The sequence below is a fragment of the Lycorma delicatula genome, chromosome 7 (genome assembly GCF_047948215.1).
Source record: "Lycorma delicatula isolate Av1 chromosome 7, ASM4794821v1, whole genome shotgun sequence".
In the NCBI taxonomy this organism is placed as follows: domain Eukaryota; kingdom Metazoa; phylum Arthropoda; class Insecta; order Hemiptera; family Fulgoridae; genus Lycorma; species Lycorma delicatula.
The window spans coordinates 81,213,005-81,237,476 of record NC_134461.1 but is presented as its reverse complement, the minus strand read 5'-3'; the positions used below and the strand labels follow the sequence as shown (position 1 = coordinate 81,237,476).

At 27.9% G+C, this 24,472-nt stretch overlaps 3 protein-coding genes across 5 annotated transcripts in view; 2 read left to right on the top strand and 1 right to left on the bottom strand.

Annotated features, from left to right (window-relative positions):
* Positions 1-4,829, bottom strand: part of LOC142327762 (prostaglandin D2 receptor) — a 170,112-nt gene extending 165,283 nt beyond the window's left edge. The window contains exon 1 of the mRNA XM_075371072.1: positions 4,616-4,829. The gene's annotated coding sequence lies outside the window, so the exon portion shown is untranslated. The remainder of the gene's footprint in view (positions 1-4,615) is intronic.
* LOC142327761 (uncharacterized) overlaps positions 1-15,090 on the top strand; it is a 34,879-nt gene extending 19,789 nt beyond the window's left edge. For all 3 annotated transcript variants that reach the window (XM_075371067.1, XM_075371069.1, XM_075371068.1), the window contains exons 5-9: positions 2,499-2,822; positions 3,332-3,490; positions 7,519-7,741; positions 8,078-9,024; positions 11,921-15,090. In XM_075371067.1, coding sequence (XP_075227182.1) covers positions 2,499-2,822; positions 3,332-3,490; positions 7,519-7,741; positions 8,078-9,024; positions 11,921-11,950 — 1,683 coding nt within the window. In that variant the 3' untranslated portion in view covers positions 11,951-15,090. The remainder of the gene's footprint in view (positions 1-2,498; positions 2,823-3,331; positions 3,491-7,518; positions 7,742-8,077; positions 9,025-11,920) is intronic.
* Positions 15,091-19,840: 4,750 nt separating this feature from the next.
* Positions 19,841-22,500, top strand: Naxe (NAD(P)HX epimerase). Its single transcript, XM_075371074.1, has one exon. It carries the CDS (start codon positions 20,989-20,991, stop codon positions 21,775-21,777), a length of 789 nt encoding a protein of 262 aa, XP_075227189.1. The 5' UTR covers positions 19,841-20,988; the 3' UTR covers positions 21,778-22,500.
* Positions 22,501-24,472: the final 1,972 nt, after the last annotated feature.

Sequence of the window (24,472 nt, the reverse complement as noted above, 5' to 3'; positions counted from 1 at the left end):
ACGTCATGCGGTCTTGTGTTGTACACAAGATATTGCCCAGTAATATTTGTCAAATCCTGGGCAATGATAAAGAAGTTTTGGACTGGGTGTTTTTATTTCTTTGACTTGTTGGAATAGATATACTTTTTAATATTATTATACAGTAAAACTTGGTTATAACAAGATTCAAGGGGCCGATCAAATATCTTTGGTACTTCCAAGTTGCCACCTCATAACTGTAAATTTTTATGCCATCATTATCTATTATAATACAAAAAATACTGTTTACCTAAGAAGAAGTTGTTTTAAAATAACATATCAATGTGTTTTGTATTATAGACAATTAAAATTTAGATGTAATACAATTTTTAGATGCTAATATATTTTGATTTTAACCAAAATTGTTAGTGTTCAGTGAACTAGCAAAAAGAGTGGTAATAAATATGCAGTAAAATTTACCAAAATCATTGAGGAAAGTAACAAATTAACACTACACAAAAATGTGTACATCACATGTTTTTACATACAAACTGTATTTATTAAATCTAAAAAATCATTCTAATCTATTTTTTCTTCATTCTTCAACAGAATACGTCAAAACTTAATTGCACATATAAACTAATTAGCCTTAAAATAATCATTTATTTTTGTTTGTTTAATAATCTTATACCTGTAATCATTAAAATAGTTTTGTAGTTTATTCAAGTGCTCCACGAATTCATCACTTGCTAGTCTCACTAAACTACATTAATTTTTTAAAACATTCTTTGGTGTCAATCATTGATACAACTTGGAGAGTAGTTGATTCATCTTCGATTTCAGTTTCAGCTTCGCTATCACTTGCACGACTATGAGTTACCTCAGTAATAATGTTTTCATCAGTTGGAATTTCTGTAGTACGTACATTGTCATTGGCTGTTGCGTAGTCATCTATTGAATATTCTTTGAAAGGCTGATTTGTTTGTCGAATTAAGAGTTTGAATCGATGCTGAGAATGGTATATCATCTTCATCATGGTAATCTTCCTTCAAAATATAGTGTGGAATGAGACCAGATTTTATAAAACTGTTTTGAGTTGTAGCTTGTGAAAGTTACACCAAGATCGCTTCATAAATCTGATAGTGTCTAAAACTGTCATTTAGAATTTTTTTTTTTGTCCGTGTTCTCAATAATTCTTATAAGCATCAACCACCTGAAATGCCGGTTTTATCGGCATTAAAAGTATCCTCTTCATTATAAACAGATTTAATAAGTAGTCAATCATCATTCACCCAATTGCTCACAATTGAACTGCCTGCACTATTAGCTTCCCCATTAATTTTTGAAAAAAACAAGATTTATAGTAAATTTTTCAGCCTGTATTTTTAAAACTAGATCAGTGATAGGTACATTTTCATTTCTTTTCTCTTTAAATCATGATAAGAGGGCACTGTCTAAGTTGTCTTTGTCATATAGCCTGAGTTTTTTTGCTTGCGTATAGTTTTTTTCAAAAGCACTCACAAGTTTCCCATGACTCTTCCATATTGTTGAAACTGTGGATGAAGGAAGTCCATATTTTTGCAAATGTCTTAATTTGATAGGCCTCATTCCAGTTCTTGGATAATTTGGATTTTATCCCAAGCAATTAAAATACTGTAACTACCAGCCTTTGTAATTACGCAGTGAAACTTGTACTGTATGTACCGTACAATGTCGTGTAAATGTAGAAATGGAATTTCCTTTGCGTTGATATTATTTGGTTGTTGTATAACATTTTTTGAATTACAGTATTTTAAAAAATGAAAATGCTCATAATAACCAAGTTTATGATACTTCGATACCTTGCTAATAGCAAATTAATTTATCATTAATGAGATAGAAAACCAAACAAATCCCAGAATTTCACTCATTGCAACCAAGTTCTTGAAAATATGTAAAATCTTGTAAAATATAATTTTATTTAAATAATATATATAATTTAATTTATGTAATTTATATATATTTATAACTTTTATATATATAAAAAAATTATATATATATATATAATTTTTTTTAACATTATTTATTTTTAAGCTTTTAATAGATAGTAGTATTGTAGATACTACTACTATATAGCGATAGTAGTTGATATGTAGTAGTAGTTATATGTTTTATAGTGATAGTAGATAGTAGTGATAGTAGTTGTATGTTTTTGTGTTTAATATTTTAATTAAAATTTTTATTGTGTTTTTAGTTTTTGTTTTTTATTAGATTTCATATTCTTATTTTCCGGATGACAATAATGTAAAAATGTTTTTCGTCCCCTCAAAAAGAAAAAACCAAACCAGTAGGGACACAACTACTATACTTCTTTTGAACTCCTGTTCTTTGGAACAGGTTTCATGGATCTGGATCCACGTGATCCTATTTGTATCTCTATTTAGTGAAAAATGTTTAAAAAATCTTTTTAGTGAAAAAATCTACATGTCCAATGAAAAAAATTTTATCGGTGATGTGATAAAAGTAACTTTTTAATTATTTTTTGTCTTACTCATTTTTAGGATGAAAGTTTATTAAAAATACGAGAAGAAGAGGAAAAACGTAAAGAAGTATCAGCTAAATTTCAAGCAACTTTAAATGAAATAACTACACTTATGCAACAAAATAACGATAAAAATATGAAATTACGGGATGATAATATTGATATGAATGCTAAACTGAAAAATGTCTGTGAACAGTATGAATTAAGGGAACAGCAGGTTGAAAAAATATCAAAACAAATGCAGTTGGAAGCTCAATTGGCTGATGCTAAACTTGCTAAAGCTCAAGTGGAAATGGCAGCTGAAAGAGAAATAATGTTAAGAGAAAAACAACAAATTCTAATGGTTAGTTTATTTTGTAATATTAAAATCTTATTTCGCAGTTTTATTCATATTCGATCCTTATTATAGTAAATATTTTTGTTAATTTATTGGTTTAATATGAACAATACAATGCAACATATTACAAATTTAATCAGTATTGATGTAAACTAAAATATTTAATATTGTACTAGCTTTGTTTTGTGATTAAAAGACAATCTTTGTGATTAAAAGAAGAAAAAGCAATTTTTTTTCTTTTGTTATGATGTTTACTTGTTTACTGTAATCCTTTAGGAAGTCAGTTAGTAAAATTGTACTTAACCTTAGTGAAATAAATTTAATATAAAATTTCTAACTCAAAATCCTATACTTTATTAAAATGTAATTTTGAAGATTAAAATTAGTGAAATCATGTGTATTCTGTTTATGTTGTAAGAAAGTATTAATAAAATATCTTATAAAAAATTGTCCTTATATCGTATAACTTTATTAGTTACTCATCAAATTATTGCATTGACTTCCATTTATTTCAGGAATTATCACAGTATCAGACTCGTTGTCAAGAATTTCAAGCAACAGAAATAAATCTACGCAGTCAAATATCAATGTATGATGATAAATATGATGAATTCCAGAAGGCTTTAGCTCGTAGTAATGAGGTTTTTGGTGGATTCAAAGGGGAAATGGAAAAGGTTTGTTTGTTTTTGTTAAATAAATCTCTTCTATTTAGTTGGAATGCTTCCTGAGTAGTTAAAGCTAGATTTTAATGTTCACTGTTATATAGATTTACTTTCAACATATTTTGAATCTTTTTCACTAGTTGTTTTAAGAAAGAAATGTAATAATGAATGATGATTAGTATTAATATTTCTATTACATCAGCTGCACTGCTAAATTTCATCAAATTTTTATTAATATATATAGGAGATTATTATTCTGAGGCAAGAAAATTTTCCTGATTGCTGGAAGTATTCTGGACATTATAAATTTTTGATCTTGATAAAATATTCATTTACTTTCTGTACAACAATGAAAAAATTGCTTCATTAATTTTTTTCTGTACTGATTTTTTCCACCAGTTATTAGAACTAATTAATTATAAGTTAAATGTATTTCTGCTTTGTCATTATTATTAAAAAACTTGATATTTTTTCTTCAATATTTTTATTCTTGTTTGAGTTAAACAGTCATATCATTAAAATGAATATTCATATTATCATTTTCAAATGTGCTTCTAAATGTCCAAACAATTTTTATAAAGATTTTAAAAACTAAATTGTACTTACTGTTGTTTCTTATGTAGAATTAAAACCAGGACCCAGTTATTAATTACGGTATTTTTTTCATGACCAGAAGTAATTCAGGAGATAAATTTTATAACTTAATTCTAAGATAATTTATTTATTTTAATAAGTTAGATAATTTCTGTGTTATTTCCTTCAACATCTTTGGACATTTTAAATATGGCAGATGGACTGAAACAGTTTCTATATACTGTGAATTTAATTCTAATAACATTTTCTAGCATCCCAAACAATCAAATTGCTCTCTTTATTCTTTTGTTTTTGATTAATGAGAAAATTTGAAACGCTGATTTAATCTGCCATTCTTTTAATGTTGTACTCAAATCTAACTTCCAGTCTTCCAGGGGACTTTTCTTGGCTTAGAATAAGCTCCTATATATATTAATAAAATAGATTGTTATTAATTTGCTATAGGTTAAAGTGTAATTTTTTTAACTGTTTAATATATACTGTGAACAATCTGGTGTTATTGATTTTGTTTAGACAAATTTTTAATAAATCATTTTCACTTACCTCTAAGATTAGTTTGCATCCTTTTCAGGCTTGTTAATTTCCACTTTTTACAAAAATTCATTTCTTATTCCCATGAGATATATTAAGGTAAATTACATATCTAGGAAGTAAAACGTGCACTTATTTTTTGCTGTATGATTGTTAATCTTTCCTGAATCTTGCTGAGAAAAGCTGTTACGTCTCTGTAATTGAGCTTTGAACTGTCACATTAGTAAACACTGATGCTATCTCTTACATTGGACTGTAAATGACTGTAGCTGTCCACTCATTTCTGATTTACATACTTAATAATAGCATGACGTAATCAGATTTGAATAAAACATAGAATGGTTTTGACTAATTTAACATGTACTTTTAAGTGCAGTTGATGCAATACAAAGGTTAAAAATCTCTAATTATTATTACATTCTTTTTTTTAAACAACTGATGAAAAGGATTTTGTAGAAATTGTTATTTAACGAATGCATCTCTGTGAAATGTGATGATTTTCAAGGAGTTAATCCTGAAGAGTGGTGAAGAAGGTTGCTTTACAGAACCACTCAGTCATACAGTTGTGTTTAGTGGCATATGGTAAGCAACATGAACAACCAGTCAGTGCAAGAATGTGTGTTTGGGAGTGCATTTATTGAATTCAAATCAATAATCTAAGTATAAAGAAAAGTTTGGTGATAGTGTTAACATACAAAATTTTCTTTATTGGAATTGTGAAAAGCCAAGGTAAATTGCACGAAAAACTGTTACTTGTGCCAAATTTTGTATATGGTGTGGTATATCTTCATTTGGATTTAATGGTCCATATGTTTTTGAAGATTGTCACATACTAATTGTTACTTCTGAACGATACCAAGAAGTGCTTACAGTAATAGTGATACCTAATAAGATTCATGATGAAATTTTGTTCCAACAGTATGGTGCCACAGCCCATACTGTTTGATACACTATGAACATTATGAGAAACATGTTTCTTGGACACCTCATTTCCCATTTTAAAAACAAATTGCCCACCTAGTTCTCCAGATCTAACTGCAACAGCCCACTTTCTCTGGGTATTCCTGAAAATCAGTGCATACTGCTGAGGATTTGTAAAATAATATTATTTAATAAATTAGAAAAATTGTTAGTGCATTGAGATAAATTAAAAGTTAGGTTAAAAGAGTTAGTATATTGTTAAAAACAGTTACAAATAATTTTTGACATGACTTAATAAATGTATTCTCTCTCAGGGAGTTCACTTAAAAAAAATTAGTTTTAAAAAGTTTATGAAGTTTAATAAATTGCATATAATATTTTACATAATTTTTTTTTCTATTATACCTAATTCCCTTATGAAATCATGAAAAACATACATTCCAAAGCCATATCTTTACAAGTTATGAGGTGTAGCAGCTATTAAATAATGAGACTAATGCTGTAAAATATTTTATTTTAAATTGATATATATTTAGTTATAGTTATATCCCCTTCAATCTACACCCCTCCTCTATCCCTACAATGCTCCATGCATATTTTCCATTGTTGAAACAGTGCTGGAAGTCTTCTTTGTGAGTTTTTTCCTGATGCATGCTGCTTTTTCTTTCACAGCTTCAACGGTCTGAAATCTTGTTCCTTTAAATGCAGATTTGGCCTTGGGGAATAGATAAAAGTTACATGGTGTCAGGTCAGCCGAATAAGGTGGATGGTGTAATACTGGAATGTTATACTTGGCTAGAAACATCTTGACAACCCACTGGGTTGGTTTAGTGGCGAACGCGTCTTCCCAAATCAGCTGATTTGGAAGTCGAGAGTTCCAGTGTTCAAGTCCTAGTAAAGCCAGTTATTTTTACACGGATTTGAATACTAAATTGTAGATACCGGTGTTCTTTGGTGATTGGGTTTCAATTAACCACACATCTCAGGAATGGTCGAACTGAGAATGTACAAGACTACACTCATACATATCATCCTCATTCATCCTCTGAAGTATTATCTAAATGGTACGCTTGGTGAAGTTGGGGCCTTCCAATGCATGGATTGATGCTTAGTTTCTGGATGATAAGTGAAAAACAAGATTCATCACATGTTGTTATTCTTTCCAAGAAGTTTGGGTGATTTTTAATGGCATTCAAAGTGACAGAACATTTTCATGAGCTTCTTTTTGTTCGATTGTGAGAATTTTAGGCATCATTTTCGCGCACATTTTTTGCATGTTAAAATTGTTATGTAAAATTTACCTTACGCATTCTTTATCAATTCCTGCAGTTTCAGCAATCACAAGAATAGTTAACTGACTGTCAGATTGAATTGGATTACCAATTTTTTCAATATTTTTATCCGTTTTTGATGTGGAAGGACGACCCGGGCAAATATCATCTTCAACGTCTTCTCAGCCATCTTGGAAATGCTTAAACCACTCAAAAACCCATGCATGTGGTAAACATTCATTGCCATATACTTTTTTTAATAAAAGATGTTTCATTAGCAGTTTTTCTGAGTTTCATATGAAATTCTTTTTCACAACAATTCTTTGCTCTAATAAAACAATTATAATTTTTTCAGCAAAACAAAAAACAGATGTTATCCAAATGAAAGCCATGGCCAAACTAATATTTCTACAGAAATTGGAGTGGCAAAAATTGAAAGAGCAGGCTTCATGCTACACAGCTGTCGGCCGTATAAATTTGACACATGCACTGTTGTTCTCTAGCAGCATTAGTCTCGTTATTTAATAGCCACACTTCATATGTAAAGTACTACGGGAAATCGAAGCTAAAACAATGTTGCACATATGATTATTTGTTTTACTAGCTTTGCTTCAGAACATACATTAAAAAATAATGACTGTTATGATGTAATTTTTATATAATATTTTATTAGTGGTTAAAAAATTAATATTCAGTGTATTGATTTAAATATTTTCTGTCTAGATGTCAAAGAAAATGTGTAAACTAGAAAAAGAGGTATCAACATGGAAACAGAGATGGGAAGGCAGTCATAGAGCATTATTAGAAATGGCTGAAGAAAAACAAAAAGCTGATCAGGAATTGAATCATGCTAATCGCCAGGTATTAACATTACAAAGATTATGCCGGACATTACAAGGTGAACGCAGTTCTCTTCTCGCAAAATTAAAGGACTATTCACAATCTGGTACATTGCATTACAAATTTTCTTTTTTAAATATATATTTTTGAAAATTTATTTCAAAAAGTATCATTTATCAAATGATGTCTTGTTTAAAGTTAATAAACAATGATTTAGAAAAAGTGAACTATTCTTTTCGCTTATAGTAAGTTCATATAATATAACATAATATTACTCGCTCTTAACGATTCATTTCTACAAAAATCTACCTAAAAAAATCCTTTATGTAAAAATTATGTGTGTTATTAAGTATAATGTTTAAAATAATAATAAACATAAGTATAAGATGTTAGTGTTATTGTCATTAAATATATGGTGGTAAAATTTTATTTACTTTTTCAGATGATAAAATTGGTGATAACATGAATAAAATTGAAAGTACAGATGATAGTACTATTGCTAATGAAAAATTATTGGAATCTGATGTTCAACAATTAATAAATGGTGATATATTAGAAAATAAATGTGAAATTAAAAGTGTTTCATCCAAAACTAAATCTGCTGGTAAATGTGCTAACTCTCCAAAGTCATCTAAAACTACAAAGCCAGTACATGATTCTAAAAGTCAAGCGAATAGTGAAATCTTTGTACAAAGTAGTTGCCAGTCAACCTCTTTACCAATCGTTAGTGATAACAGTTCACAAGTGAATGAACAGAATAATAGTTTTAATGAAATTACTGTAAATAATTGTAATAATAATGTTATAAATGAATCGGTTGTGAATAATGATGCTACCTCATTGAACAATATTATAACTAATGATGAAGCAACACTACCAGCTTCACTTACTGCAGATGTAATAACACCTGTTGTTACTACTAATATAGAAGAACCTTCATCAAATTCTTCAACTGTGGAAAATACTGATCCATCGATAAATTTAATACAGCACCAGATTGTAACACCTGAAAGTTCTAAAGGCCCGGATGTAACTACTCCGGACAGTTTAATACAAAAACCTTTGACAGAATCTGCTCCTAATTCTGATGTTACTATTGCTACAGAAAATCCTTCAGAAGTTAATATTTCAACAATTGATGAAACTTCTGATGTAAATAATAAAGCAGCTGAAAATTTAAAGAGTAGTGTTGTTGTATTACCTCCTGTTAGTAATGAAGATGTTAATAAACAACATAGCATTTTAAATAGTGATAATGTCATCAAAAGTGATGCTATCAATTCTGTTAGTAATCCAACTGAATTAAAACAGAAATCAAATGTTGAAAAGGGTGCAGATGAACAACCTATTATTAAAAAACAATCTAATGAAAATAACAAGAGAGGGAAGGTAAGTTTAAATTTTAAATAGTTTTAATTTTAATTTATAAATAAAGTGTTATAAATAATGTTACTACTGCAGTAACATGAATATAATAGTAATAATAATTTTTATTCCACAAAATAAACAGATTACAAATTAAAATAAAATTATTTACAGTTATAAATTCTTAACACATAAGCTTAGTTGACATACAACAAACAATATAAAATAGAAGTAAAATAATAAAAGTAAATATTTATTATATAATCTTGTGGAACTAGATACCTCCTATAGTAATAATTGTATAGGAAGTTACCGTCCAATTATTTTCAGTGAGTAAAATAATAAACTAATTATTTATTGAATCAAGTATGAAATCAAGTATTATTTATTGGTCAAGTATGGATTTCCTTGTTGGATTTTTAAATTAATTAGATGACACAAGTCTGCAGTACTAAAATTTCAGCTAGTGACATGATTATATATCCATTCATACAGATTAAATAAATCAGAACCATAAATATAATACAAGATTAAATTGAAAATGAAATTAATCTTAGATAAAATTGAAAGAAAAATAATGATAAATAAAATAAAGATAATTATCGATTCCACCCAGAATCACAGGCCAATCAATTAAAAACCCCTTTACATCTTCAATTGACAACAGCCAATCATAAATTGGTTGTGAAAAGGTTTTAGAGTCTTCTATGGATTTAAATTCCCTTGGTAAGTGATTAAATATTTTTGGACCTGAGTATGAATAAAAACTTTTAAATAACTCAATTCTCTGCCTAGGAGGACGTAATCTATCCACTTGCTGCAAACGCCTTGTAACCAAAGTACCAAGGATCCTTTCCTGTTTACAGCCTTCATAATACATCATTAGTATTCTATAGAAATACATATGACACAGTGGCAAGATCTTAAGGCCTCTGAATAATGGGAAGGATTCATGTTGTCTACTTTTACCCAATATTATACGTACTACATGCTTTTGAACAATATAAACAGATATAAAAACTGCAGTAAGCTCCACCCCAATAACTACTCTATAGTTATTATTACAATTATAAAAACAAAGATTATTTTCAATCTTATATTTATACATTTCATAATCATATGCCCAAACCTCTGCTAATAAAATAATTTTAGGCATATTTACCATTTTACTTAAATCTTCTGCAAATAAATCAAAATTTTTCCCTATAATACTAATATTTTGATGAACTAAATAAAAATATTTATCACTACTTAGTCAGTGTAAAACACAAACTTATCCATAAAAAAAAATATAAACAAAAATACAACTCCTCTCCTCTCTAAATAATTCTTCAAAGAATCAACATCTTGTTATGGCTTAATCACTATTACAGGGCTTCTGTCATCTTTCCTAATCAGTATTTTTCCATATTTTATTCAGAGATATTTTTAAAACTTATTTTTTTTATAGTTTTGGTTGCACGAAAAACTCTTCTTTCAACACTAAGACTCTCATTTATGACGCGTGGAAAGGTTTCTCTTGATCTTTCTTTTTTTCATCAATTCATCCTTGTCAGAAGAACTCACAAATCTCTCAAGAATAGAGAGAATCAGTATTCTTCAGTATTTCTTCTTTGCACCCGATGACAAACATCAGTTATATTATTCTCAATGGGAAAATGAAGAGCCCTTCCGACCTCTTCAATAATTGAATGCAGATTTTCACCTTTAGATATATTAGTACTACAATAATTATTAAAAAAAAGTACTTACCAGATATTAGCATATCTAATATCATTATTAACAGATGTGCAATATACGCAAAATTTCCATATTACATTTAGGAAAACATTGTATTATAAAAATTACCTTGCCCAGTTGCAAAAAACTGGGAAATGGTCATTAAAAAAAATTATAAGTTTATTTTTTATTACCTTATGCACTCCAAATAACCAGTGATGTTATGCTTATTTTAGTTGTATTGTTTTAGCTGTAACTGTCTTTAATCCATTTGAAGTAGACCAAAAATTGTAATTAGAAAATACTTAATGTAAGAAAAATTAATCAAAACTAAACAGACAAATAACAAGACGTTAGATGCAATGGATTTAAATTAGATTTTATGAGGACTTCGAGGCCTGACTTATATAACAGACATTTCATATCCTTGGATATTTTCATATACTCAAAAAGATTATCACCATCCCACTAAGCTCAAATACATAAAATATAAAAGCAGTTGTCCTTCTGGCATCATACTAGCATCATGCAATAAATGGGACCAGGATGGTGCTGTCCAAATTCCAATGACACTTATCCAAGCGAAAAGGAATATTTTAGATGGAAAGGGATGTGAGAGTGGTATTGTGATCCACCTATGTGGTTGATTATATAAATAAAATTACTTAAATCTAAATAAAATTTGTATATGCACAAAAGGAAAATGAACAGTTTCTATGACTTGATATATTTGCACTGATTATTAGTTATACAAAAATATTTTTATTTGTTGTGATAATAATGTATTCATGATTTATTTATTGTTATTGTTTGTAAATAAAGTACAAAAAATTCTGTTTTGTAATTTGAAAAGAAATGAATCTGACAAGAATACATTTAGAAAAGTCATTTTAGGTAAGAGTAAATTTAGTTAATAAATAACTAATTGGTGGGTATTTAATAATTCATAATTGGCAAGTGGTTGAATGGTGAGTAAGTCAGGTCAGATATTTTTAAAAAAGACAGTTATAAAAAGAAAAGTTATAAAAGAAGTGGCTAGCACTTACTCCCACACAATTTCTCTCTTTTTTGTATGAAAACATTTCATATGTATTGTAATATTTCATTTAGGAATAGTTATAGAATTATATATAATAGTTTATGTACTTCATGGTATTTATTATTATTTGCTAATATAAATATCTTTTTTTTATGATTTTAGGAATCCAGAAAGAAAAAGAAAAATGCGTGAATCTTAAACTTTTTTTTTATTTATAGCACGTAAGTGTTAAGTCCAACCGTGCCAGTATGAATTGTTTAATGGTAAAACAGTTGATATAGTAGAATAGTGGATGCGATGATTTCAAATATGTTTTGTTCTTCCATATCATTTAATTACAATTTATTATTATTTTATTGTTATTATTATTATTATTATCCGTGATTTGTTATTTTACTAATCTTTAATTTTTATTATTTATTTAATTCAATATACTTTGTATTACTTGAATTTTTCTTTAAATATTTTATTTGTTTGGCTTTATAAATTATTTGCTTTGATAGTTATGATCGTATTTTATGTTCAGAAAGCAGTTCTTTGTTGAATGAATGAAAAGAATAATGTTAATGATGTGTTTTTACTTGCTATTTATTAATTTTTCAACAAAGGAAACATCTTTTTTTAAATTTTATATAGAGAAAATGATAGCTGTTATATACCAGGGAAAATAAACAACTATTTATACTCATGAGATAGAACCATTGTCTTTTGGGTGCCTATATAATAACCATGAATGAATCTAATTAAATTTACAATAGTAGTCTTTTTGATTTTTAAGAATTAAATGGGATGAAAAACATGAAGCCTATATATATTATAGTTTTGATCTGACTGACTGTAAGTAGTTAGTTTCTGTTGTTTAATACCAATTTTAATATACGATGTACCTGCATTAATAAAATCCTAAATTATTTTTAACTTGGTTTTTTTTTGTGTTTAGTTTTTTAAGTTTAAATTAGTGAATAATTATTATAATGAAATAAATCATTTTTATCATGATAAATTATTTATTTTTTTATTTATTTACTGCACTAGTAAATAGATCAGAATTTTAAAATTGTTGCAAATAAAATAAAATTAAATCAATATGATTAAGGTTTTGAGTGCAAGCATTCTACAATGTACTTTTAAAGTTTCTTTCAAATCAACTCTTCTGAAGTCTAAGTATTCAGACAATATAGTTGTTAAAAGAAATAAGATGTGATATGGATTGCTTGCAGTTCTTTTATTTGGCCGTATACTGTAAAGTATTTACTGCCACATTCATTTTCCAATTTTTTTTTTCATATTTGAAAATAATGTGTGCAACAAACAATATGATTGAGTTAATACAGGAATAAATAATTTCCTCTTTAAATAAAATGGACAACTGTTGAAAAGAAAATTTTCCGTTTCGGGGGGGGGGGGAGATGTCAACTATAGATTCCTTTGCAACATGATGGTTCCACAGCATTTGAAATATCATAATGAAAATTAAAATGATGCATTCAAATCCATGTTTAATAAATTCTTTGTTTAGATTGCTGAAATTTTCTCTAAATTCACAAAATAATGTTGGGTGCAACTATGTTTTCAGATGGTCAAACCAAGCCAACCATTTTAACCTTGGCCAATGTTTTTAAGGTTACTATTGTCATTTGCATCATTTCTTATTGCCAGTTATATATATATATATATTTTTTTTTTTTTAACACATAAAACGCCATTTAACTTTTTCTTGTATTTACTTGAGATATTTGGTTAATGTTCATATGTAGTTCTTGAATTAGTATTTACATATTCCATTGTTATAACCTGCCTTAATCACTTTTTCTTTGTATTATATTCATGTCTTTTAATATCAGTATGGTTGCCATTAGTTTATGTTTGCAAAATTTAAAAAAATTGTAATCTAGATGCTTATAATTAAACAGAACCATTAACAGAAAATATTTTAATGATACCATACATGTTTGATAACAATGACTTCTCTTTCTGATAAAGAAGAATGAATGCATGAGTGCTGCACATTCTTGCACTCTTGTGTGATATATGCCAATATAGGTAAGGTTTGTCCAAAAAGTAAAGCATGTTTTCAAAATTATTTAGTTACTCATACAACTTAGTCAGTTTTATCCCCTTCAAAATAGGATCCTCCAATGTTAATTAGCCTCTGGATTTCACATAAAATACAAGAATGTAAATTCAAATAATATGTTTTTATTTATATTGTAAAATATAAGTAAATTTACTTATTGTATGTTGTTTAACTTTAAACCGTTAAGTTCCAGTTAACTGTTGGCAGCTTATTGGAATTTTCATCTGCATCTGGTAGATTTTAAAGTTTAGATGGCTTACAAAAAATTTCTAAAAATTGACAGATGTGTATTTTTAAAATGTATATTCATTTTTACATGTTTAAAATAAATGAAAAGCTATAGAAGTAGTACAGTTTGCTTAGTAAAGGATTGCTGATAATTGCATTATCAGATTTATGCAGCTATTAGATGTACATATAGTTATTCTTTCATTTCCCGTAAACAATAAAATATATATTTGGCCTGGTAATATTATCGTACAAATAGGAAGGTAGATCTTTTTAAATCACTTATGTTATCAGTAATAATGATGGATGGACTAGGAATGAGAGGAAGGATCTGAACATATACAGTTAATATACATTTATAATGGAAAATTGCTTATGTACACTAGTATTCTAGTTGTGTTTATAAGTTTATTAAACTTGTCTACACATCTGTTGTAGTGTTACCACCAGGTAACTACTACAGTATTATACATCACTACCATTTTGTTTCAGTTTAACACATGAAACAAAAGTATCCTACTGTTTTATTATTGTATAATTATTGGTTTGATTTGCTATAATTTTTTATTGTTTTTTTAAAATGATTTTTTTGTATGTTGTTAATTTTTAAACTGAACTTAGTTTATGTAATACTGAATTGTGTTCCTTTTTTAGCGTTTTACTCAAATTTTTAATTTTATTATTACCTTTTCTTTTTATTTTATATTTATAATTTTATTATTTTAAACTATTGTGATTATAATATATATTTGTATATTTTAAATTTATATTAATTAATTGTTACTGTTAAGTATTACTACTGCTATGTTTGAAATCACAGGTTAGTTTGAATTATTCTTGCAATATTTATTATATTGCTATTTTAAATGAATTTGTGTTAATTCTATGGTTTATTTATTTTTTATGTTTGATTTTATTTATTAAAGCATGGTATCATTTCATTATAAAGGGTGATTGCTCAAAGTATAATTTGAAAGTGATCTTTATTAAACAACATAAATAAAAGTAAATAATGATATTTCATCAATTGTTTTCTCCGTTCTATTTATCTATAAATATAAGATTTCTAAAGTAATTAACTTACTTTTTGCTTTTACTGCATAGGACATGTATGCGTGTATTTTTACTAAGAAAGTTATGTAAAAAGTTATGTTACTAAGAAAGTTAGATATATGTAACAGTATCAGATTTTTGCCAGAAATTGAAATTTTACATAATTTATAAAATAACATAATTCTGCTTCTCTAGATTAGCACTGAAAACTAAATAAAAAAATATTAAACATATTACTTTCATTAAAGAGCCTCATAAAACAATAGATGATGTAAGTCATTGGTTACAAGCCCTTACGTTTCCTCTTTGAAAAAAAAATAGACGTTCCCTCTTTGTAGAGAGGAAGATAAAAAAAATCATTATTTGCATGTGTTTGTTAAAATTATATTTATTCCTTGTCTATAAATTTAATTGGACATGTTCTTAAACAACCTCAATAGTAAGCAGTCTCTCTGGGTTGATTGTTTCCTTCTTCTACCCTTTTTTTCATATACTTCACCTCCTTTTCTTGGATAACCACTATCAGAATTATAATAGATAATTTGATACCTTTTAAAAGTGGTAGAGCAGCTTGTGGGACTATCTTCAGGTGGTTTATAAAAAGTCTAGAATATTGATTGAAGTACGTGTTGGTAAAAGTCAGGTCTCTGACTCCTCCTAAAATCTGAAATCATAGGTTAATAAATTTTTAGTATTCTTTTTACCTGGAAAGGGAAAATAAATAATATGGACAAGAAATGAGATACAGTCATACATATTTGGTTCCTATCTGTATGTTGACTAAACTTCCCCAATTACTTCTTTTCCTCCAAAACTGCTTTCTTTCTGCTTCTAGATGTTGCCTCTGTTTTTCAGTTTCCTCTTGGGTGTTTTCTTGTTTCCTGCATCCCCATCCTCTTAATGATATTTCAGCGTTTGTTTTCTCCGTTCAATTCATCTATAAATATAAGATTTGTAAAGTAATTAACTTTCTTTTTGCTTTTACTGAATAAGACATGTATACATGCATTTTTGCTAAGATAGTTATGTAAATGAAATGATATTTGAAACAGTACCAGATTTTTGCCAGGAATTGAAATTATACATAATTTATAAAATAACATAATTCTGCTTCTCTAGATTTTACTCATTATATTAAACAGGAATTCAGTTTCTCTGAATCTTTCTTTAGTTTTGTTTTGCAGTCTGTATTAGTTTCATTTTGTATATCTGTTTAATTTTCTGCCTCCATTGACTTTTTAATTTTTACATTTTTTCTTTCACCTATCAATTCTAGTAAATCCCATTACTCCCAATTTTATGACAAAATTTCCTTTTTACCTTAAGTCATCTCTCCTGCCTTAATTGTTTACATTTTTAATTTATACATTCATTTTTTTCTGTAGTGATTTTCATAATAAATTTTAGCCTAGTTATATTTTTGTACAACTTTTTTTAAACTTTAACATTACATCATTATTAAAATAAGTTCTGTTCCTAAATATGTTTTTCAGTTTACAATTTAATTTTCATTCTCTGCCTAACCATTATGTAGACTTTCTGCATTTCCTGAATCTACATAAGTGTACCTTCTTTATCTGATTTTTAGAAATGGTTTTAAAAAATATAGTAATTTTTACTCTGCATAAAATGCTCAAAGTTTAGATAATCTGTTTGTTTGACTAGTTTTTAATAATTGACAATTCTCCCTGTCAATTGTCTTAATATGTCTTTGATGTCCCCATTATTATTAAATTTTAAGAGCTATTATATGGTTAATGAGCTCATTTATTTCTTTATACATTTCCTGTCACTTCATGTTCTACATTACAGTTTAGTAAAATGAATGTAGTATTATCATTGGTTTGGGCTATAAATCTATCCTGACAAAAATGATTTTCATTCTGTAATATTGTTTGTGTTTTATGAAAGAGAATGCACAAAAGACTGTATTTGTTCTATTTTACTATTTTTTATCATTTCTGTTATCAGCTTTTTATTTGAATTCTATAACTCCCTAAGATTCCTACTATTCTTTCCATTTTTCTCAATAATTTCACTGTCTATCCTTAACCTGTTTGATTTCTTGTAAATTTTCTTATCTGCCACCCTTGTTTAAACTAATGCATTAAACTTAATTAAACACTATGCTAATCTTAGGATTCTCGTGGTTTTTATATTTTGTGATATCTTCCTCTTGACTAGCCCCTGTTTACTGCTAAACCTTTTACCATACTGTTGATTTTACATCATGTCACAGATACTGACATATTCTTATGAGCTGAGATTCTGTAAGTGTAATTCAGACACCATTAAAAAACATTTCTTCTACAACATACATGTTTTTTTATCTCAAGTGACATAACATACATAATGTTTTATCTTGGATTCCTAGCTGCTTAGAACTGAACTGCAAGCCCTTACAAGCTGATGAGGCAACACACTGATCTGTTCCTTTACAACCTTCATGAAGCAAGAAATTCATTTTGATTATATGTGATTCATATGTATTTTCATGTGTTTTGGAGATTGTAGTAAAGTGAATAGGTGGTTACTGTAGATAACAACACATTAATTTAAGATATTTTATCATCATCAAAATCATCATTGTCAGATAGTCATTGTGAAGAAGGCTCACATTTAGAGCATACCAATAATGCATCATAGTTTCTTTTTTGTCTTAACTCGTAAATTCCTTTTATCAGTAGGTAATGCATAACTATGTGGCTCAGATAACTCAGATAGTGTTTGATTGCATGCTCTTTGATTGTGTTTGTTATGATTATAGCTGAATATATGTTAGAATGAGATATTTGGAAGCATAATTACTAATTAAGACCCTTAATCATTTTTTAAGGCCACATTGTTATATTGCTATGGGGATGTTGCAAAATAATCAGTGGTTTTTGACAAGATGTTTACATTTACTAATATATTTGTTGTTACCAATTGCAGTTTTCTAAAATATTCTCAGTTAGTGTAGTTAAGGTTTCTGGAAAGTAGAAATAAACTTTGGTCAATATTAGAACTAACTGAGACAACAATATCTCATCATGAGTACTCATCTGTAATTAGTTCTTGGTTTTTTCCAAAGAGAGAAGAAAAAATTTTTTTTCAAACAAAATTTCAACTTAAATGTAAAGAAAAAATATAACAATGCCTTACTGGGTAGTATTATGTCTGATATTACTTACTAGTGTACAAAATAACCAAAAACCTGCCAGTGAATTACATGAATGAATTATACTTATTATTAGGATTTGAGTACACATGTTATCTGTGTGCTTCAGAATTATCAAATCATTGTAATTTAGTTTTAATTGTTGTCAGTCATAGGATTGATTGATCAGAGTCAGAACAAATCCATCTATATTCTGCTAAAAAGTAGTTGGGTATAGCCTATTTAGTAAAATTTCAAAGTATTAATCAGCAACTACTACTACTCACTGACTGAACAGGGTGCCGTCTTTTTTTTGTTTAGCTTCTGAAACCACCATAAGGTATTACTTCAGAGGATGAATAATGATGATATGTATGAATGTAAATGAAGTGTAGTCTTGTACAGTCTCAGGTCGACCATTCCTGAGTTGTGTGGTTAATTGAAACCCAACCACCTAAAAACACTGGTATCCTCGATCTAGTATTCAAACTTGTATAAAAGTAATTACCTTTACTAGAATTTGAACCTTAGAACTCTCGACTTTGAAATCAGCTGATTTGTGATAAGTTTAACCATTAGACCTGAACAGGTGCTGATAATCCCTAACACCACTTATAATCTAATCCATAATTGTTTGTATCAAGAAACATTGGTTTGTTTGCTGTAAAAAAATTGAACCAACAACTACTGTATAATAAATTGCATTGTGTACTATAAACCAGTGATTCCCAAACTGTGCGCTGTGGCACCCCGGGAAGCCGCAGCCTCTTCACAGTTGCTGTGAAATATTGTAAAAGCTTCATAATTAATTAAACCAAGACATTTATAATTATTAATTTAATGTTAGTAAACTAAAAAAATGATGAAAATACATGAGTTGTATTCATTTTTCTCTCTTATTTATTAGTAGTTATAATTTGACTTAGGGTAGGGCACCATGGAAAAATTTTAATTGAAAAAGGGTGCCATGACTCAGAAAAGTTGGGAACCACTGCTATAAACAGTATGTTGTTTACATTAACATTTTACAGTTTGTAAATTAACAGTAAATAGTACTTATTTTTTTACATTTTGTTAATAAAAAACCTGTTGTAGATATGTTTTTTATAGGTTTTTTATAAAAATAAAATGTTTTTGATACGAACGATGAATATATATAAAATATGTAAATGTATTAAACGTAAAAATCATTATTATTCAGTCACCATGGTAACAGAAATATAATTAAGTAAGATTATAATCTTTTTTTTCTTTAATGAATATCTGTAAAATACTTAAAATTCTCACAAACATGAGGATATGAATGCGTTTTGTTGCACAATAAGGACCAAGGAAATGTTGTTAATAGCTTAAAATAAAAAATTCAGAGTTATACATTTTATTAAAAATTGATTTTTCTTTCTTAAATTATAGTTACTAATCAAATTAAAAATGTTAACATAATCAATGAAATTAAACTTTTGATTATAAATATTGCAAATTAAAATGCATGTACAGTAAATCTAAATCATTTCAATATTTAGCTCTTTAGGCCTACGTATGTCAATTCTAAACTGTTTAATAATTTATTTTGAATAAATTATTGTAACAATTTTTCTCTCAACAAAGATATAAAGCAACACCCCAACTCCACCTGGATCTAACCAGTTTATTTTTCATGTAACAAAACGCACATCGACATGGTGAATCAAGATGATCACTTCCTTCGATTTGCACATATTTGTCTGCCCTTAGCTTTTTGTGTGGTTTTGATGATCTAGCTTCACTAAGGGACCTCTTTTTATGTTCAACTAAGGCAAAAATAGATTAGTAACAAAGATTTTAGATGAGAAATTTACAAAACTGTTCCAAATCCATTTCCTTATGAATAATAAAAGCATTTACAACAGCATAGTCAACAAAATGAAAAAAAAAAAACAATCTCATTCACCATTTTTTCTCTTTTTTATCAATTTTGTAATAGTTTTTCAACCTGTCAAAAGTTGTCAACAAAAAATCAGCAACAGCCCTCTGGCATGTAAATGTAATTTTGGTACCATCCTTTTGTCTTGTCAGAAGTTGTTACATCAGGTGGATTGTGTTCAGTATATTAACTCCTTTACTGTCTTTCATTTGTACATGACCACAACACTATTGCTTACAATAAACGAAAATTCTCCCTCTTACCATAACTTTTCATGTGCTAGGGTTGGTAGTCCTTTGATTCACAGTACCACTTGCGTAAATTTGTTTTGTTTTCAGTTTTTCAAATAATTCGATAGTGGATCAGTTTTGTTAATTGAATTACAATTGCAGGCAACAGTAATTTTATTTTTAATTGGTTCATTGGCAGAAATATCTATCTGATTCTGTTATGCCCAACAGTATACTGTCAATTTGATTGTCATCCGATTCCGAATCTAAAAAATCTACTTCACTTTTGCCATCCGACTATGAAATCGGCAGACAAAATGTGGCGTAGTTCTTCGGTTAAGTTTTTTTTTTAGCCGCGATAATTACACTGTGAAACCACTAAAAAAGACTTTATTTTCCAAAAACTACGAAGATTAATTTAATAACATTATAAAATATATGCAAATGGTTCACGGTGTAGCCACTGCCCAATATAATATCAAATTTACCTTTGCCTGAAAAAATTTTAATTGTCGAAAAGGTAGTTTTTAAATTTGTTCAAATTGTCCTTGACAATCAACTGTTTAAAGATTATTGAGGTTAGGGTTGTCCTTTAAAAAGATGATAGTACGTGCATGTTCGGTACTGTTACTTAGACTGTCAGTGAATTTGTTTACAAGTCGGTTAGCTACTGCTACGTATTCTTCAAACCGAACAATGGTAAATTATTTAGGTCAAGAAGAAGCAATAAATGTTGATGTTGAATTATTTAACACGTATAAATTTAGTGTTGATCAGCTAATGGAACTTGCCGGTTTAAGTTGTGCCACTGCAATATTCAATTCATATAAATCCTTGGGAGCGCCTAATGTACTTGTGGTTTGTGGTCCAGGTAATAATGGTGGTGATGGATTAGTTTGTGCAAGGCATTTAAAGCTTTTCGGATTTAATCCTACGATTTATTATCCGAAAAGAACTGATAAGGAACTGTATAAAAATTTGTTACATCAGTGTTTATCAATGAATATAAAAACTATTGACGAATTTCCACCAAAAGAAACAATTGAAAGTGATTATAATTTAGTTGTTGATGCTTTATTTGGATTTAGTTTTAAACCGCCAGTAAAACCATTATTTGCGAGTGCAGTAGAAATTTTACAAAACATTACAACTCCTGTTTGCAGTGTGGATATACCAAGTGGCTGGGATGTAGAACAAGGCCCTCCCGCAACAGGTGCAATACAGCCTGAATTACTGATTTCTCTTACTGCTCCAAAAAAGTGTGCAAAGTATTTTAAAGGTAAATATCACTATCTGGGTGGAAGATTTGTACCTCCAGAATTAGAAAAAAAATATAATTTACAATTACCGAAATATCCTGGCACAGAATGTGTTGTTAAACTTGAATAAAGATGTTTCATCATTAAAACCATAACAAATGGTTTTAATATAATAATTATTTTAATATTACATTTTTTTATAGTTAAATTTCATTATGTAATTTAGATTATTTCTGAAAATAAAGTGATTACCACTTTTCATGTTTAGAATAGTTTGCATTGTAACAATTTGTAACTTTATTTACATATATATTTAATTTGTTAAAGGGAAGTAGTTTTATTTTGCAAACTTAATCCTAACATATTATTTAACTTAAAGTAACTGGTATAAGGTGAAACTCGTTGATTTCTCTGATAATACTGAAAAACGTTTGGTTTTGAAATGTTAGCATTAAAATGATGTCTTAATAATTTTCATTATGTTTTACAGTGCAATAGCACTGTAGCAAGAATATGGGTAAGTAATAATACCTTGCATATTTTACAGTAAAGCACAAAAGTTTAAAGTGGTACAAAAAGGTAATGGTTCCTCGTTATGAAACTGATGTTGCAGAACTTTTGTTTTTTATATCAATGGTACAATGACCAGTGTTTAGTTTTATGTTATGATTTTTGTTCATCAGTCACTGATGAACAGTGGCAAGACCCATATCTGAAAAAAATTGAATTAGTACCATAATCATAGCATACATTTATAAAAATTACTTCCCAACAATTTTAACATTTATGTAATAATGTACTTCTAAATTTCTTTAAAAAATATGTTATTAAAGTTTTATTGGAAACAAAGTAATTTGTGTAACGTCATTTACTTGCATACAGCCAGCCTAGTGAAGTTCTAAATCGAGGTAAATAAAACCATGAGGTGTTCATATGATTGTTATTTTGGCTACATTTTTATGAATAAATCATACTCTTATATTTGTAGCTAGCTAACAGTTCAGTGCTAGCTGAATGGCTGCATTCCTTCATAATAGTGAATTAATTGGTCTTGCCAAGCAGCAACTTTGGAGATTTTCAGTTTTTTTATTATAATTTTACTTTAGCAAAAATTGCAAGAACTAATTCAGACAGCAGTATGATAAAAATTTGAAAGGTAAGTAAATCAATTCAATCTGACATGACTGGTTTTCAGTAGACCCACACAAAATATAACATTTTCTCCTGTAACTTGTTACAGTATCATTGAAAATAATATTTTTACTGATTTGCGAGTTTTTATTAAAAAGAGTTTAAAAATCCCATTTTTGGAAAACAATAAAATTGTATGACATGAAATTAGAAATTATATGTAGCATTACTACCATGCTAGTCGTGCAGATCTACTGTTTTGGAGTGGATCTGTATCATTACTCCATAGAATAAAAGCTTCCTGCCCTTTAATTCATCTTTATAAGGTACTTGTTAAAGGTGCTTTTTTTCTGAAACTGATCGCTGTAAGTATTTTTTGATACTCCCTTAATTATTAAGTTGTGACTTCAACAAGCATGGGTGCCCTTTTAAATTAATATAGGTAATAACAGTATTCAAAATTACTTAGCATTTATTAATAAAAAAAATTTATGTTGAGTAAATAACTAATAGCCATTAAATGTAGGGCAGATGGAATATTATTATTATGTATGTCTTGTGTCATTGAATTAAAAAAATCTGATGTGAACATCACATGACTTCCTTGTATGACTATTATATTAACATATACACATTTATTTTAAATTTAAAAGAGTACATAAAATTTTATTTCATTAATAACAAATGACATTTTTCTTTTTTTATAGTTATTGAATTATAACTTATTGTAAAAAAATTTTTACTATCAGACGTTAATAATTAATAAATCAATATATTTAAATAAAAAGAAAGTTAAAAAAAAAAGGAGATGAAGTCTGATTCAAACTGATGTGCCTTCCCCTTATAAGATTCAAATATTTCATTAATTAAAATTTTATTTGGCTATAACTCTGGAATCCATGAAAATAGTACCACTTATGATATATCGTTGAATAACTCTCAATGAGGGCTTATTACTACAGTTAAGAAAAAATCCTTTTTTGGAATTTGGGCTTTTTTGAACACTTTTGGTTCAGTCTATTGTGTACTTTTTCATTTAAAAAAAATGTCTATGTATAATTTAATAGATGTACACGGAAGTCGTGATGTCCACATCAGATTGATTTACTTCCTTGTTTGAAGAGAAGGAAGTATTGTGATCGTAAAAAATTTTGGATTTCAATGTAAATATCTATTTTGATTAGTTTCAGTGTGATGTCTGTACCTTGCATAACTCAAAAATGATTAGCCATAGGATGTTGAAATTTTGGATTTCAACAAATCCAAAAAAGTAAAAATTATTTACTCAGTTTAAAAATAAGCAAAAAAAGAGATTCTAGTAACTGTGAGTGACTACACTTTAAAAGATATGTTGATAAACAAAGATATTGAAGCCCTTTTTTTATTTAAAAAATAATCACAGAATTCAAAATAATCATTGATAAGTGAAAGTCTGATCCATACCTCTTTTTAAGATTATTTATAATCTTGAAAAGTTTTCAAAAATTTACAATTGTACAATTTCTTAAAATTAAAAATTATTTAGATAAAAACATTTTGCTAAACTGGGTTTTGTTGTATCTTAGCTTTTTCACTTTTTAGATCTCGCATTCATTATCAATACTCTTACAATCTAGACCATTGATTCTAAAACTTTTTCACCCACTGTACACATTGAGAATCAAAAATTTCTTGCACCCCTGCAAAATTTTTTA

Bases quoted from the DNA above. Each gene is read 5' to 3' on its own strand.
- Naxe (XM_075371074.1), top strand. From the start codon at position 20,989: ATGATAGTACGTGCATGTTCGGTACTGTTACTTAGACTGTCAGTGAAT.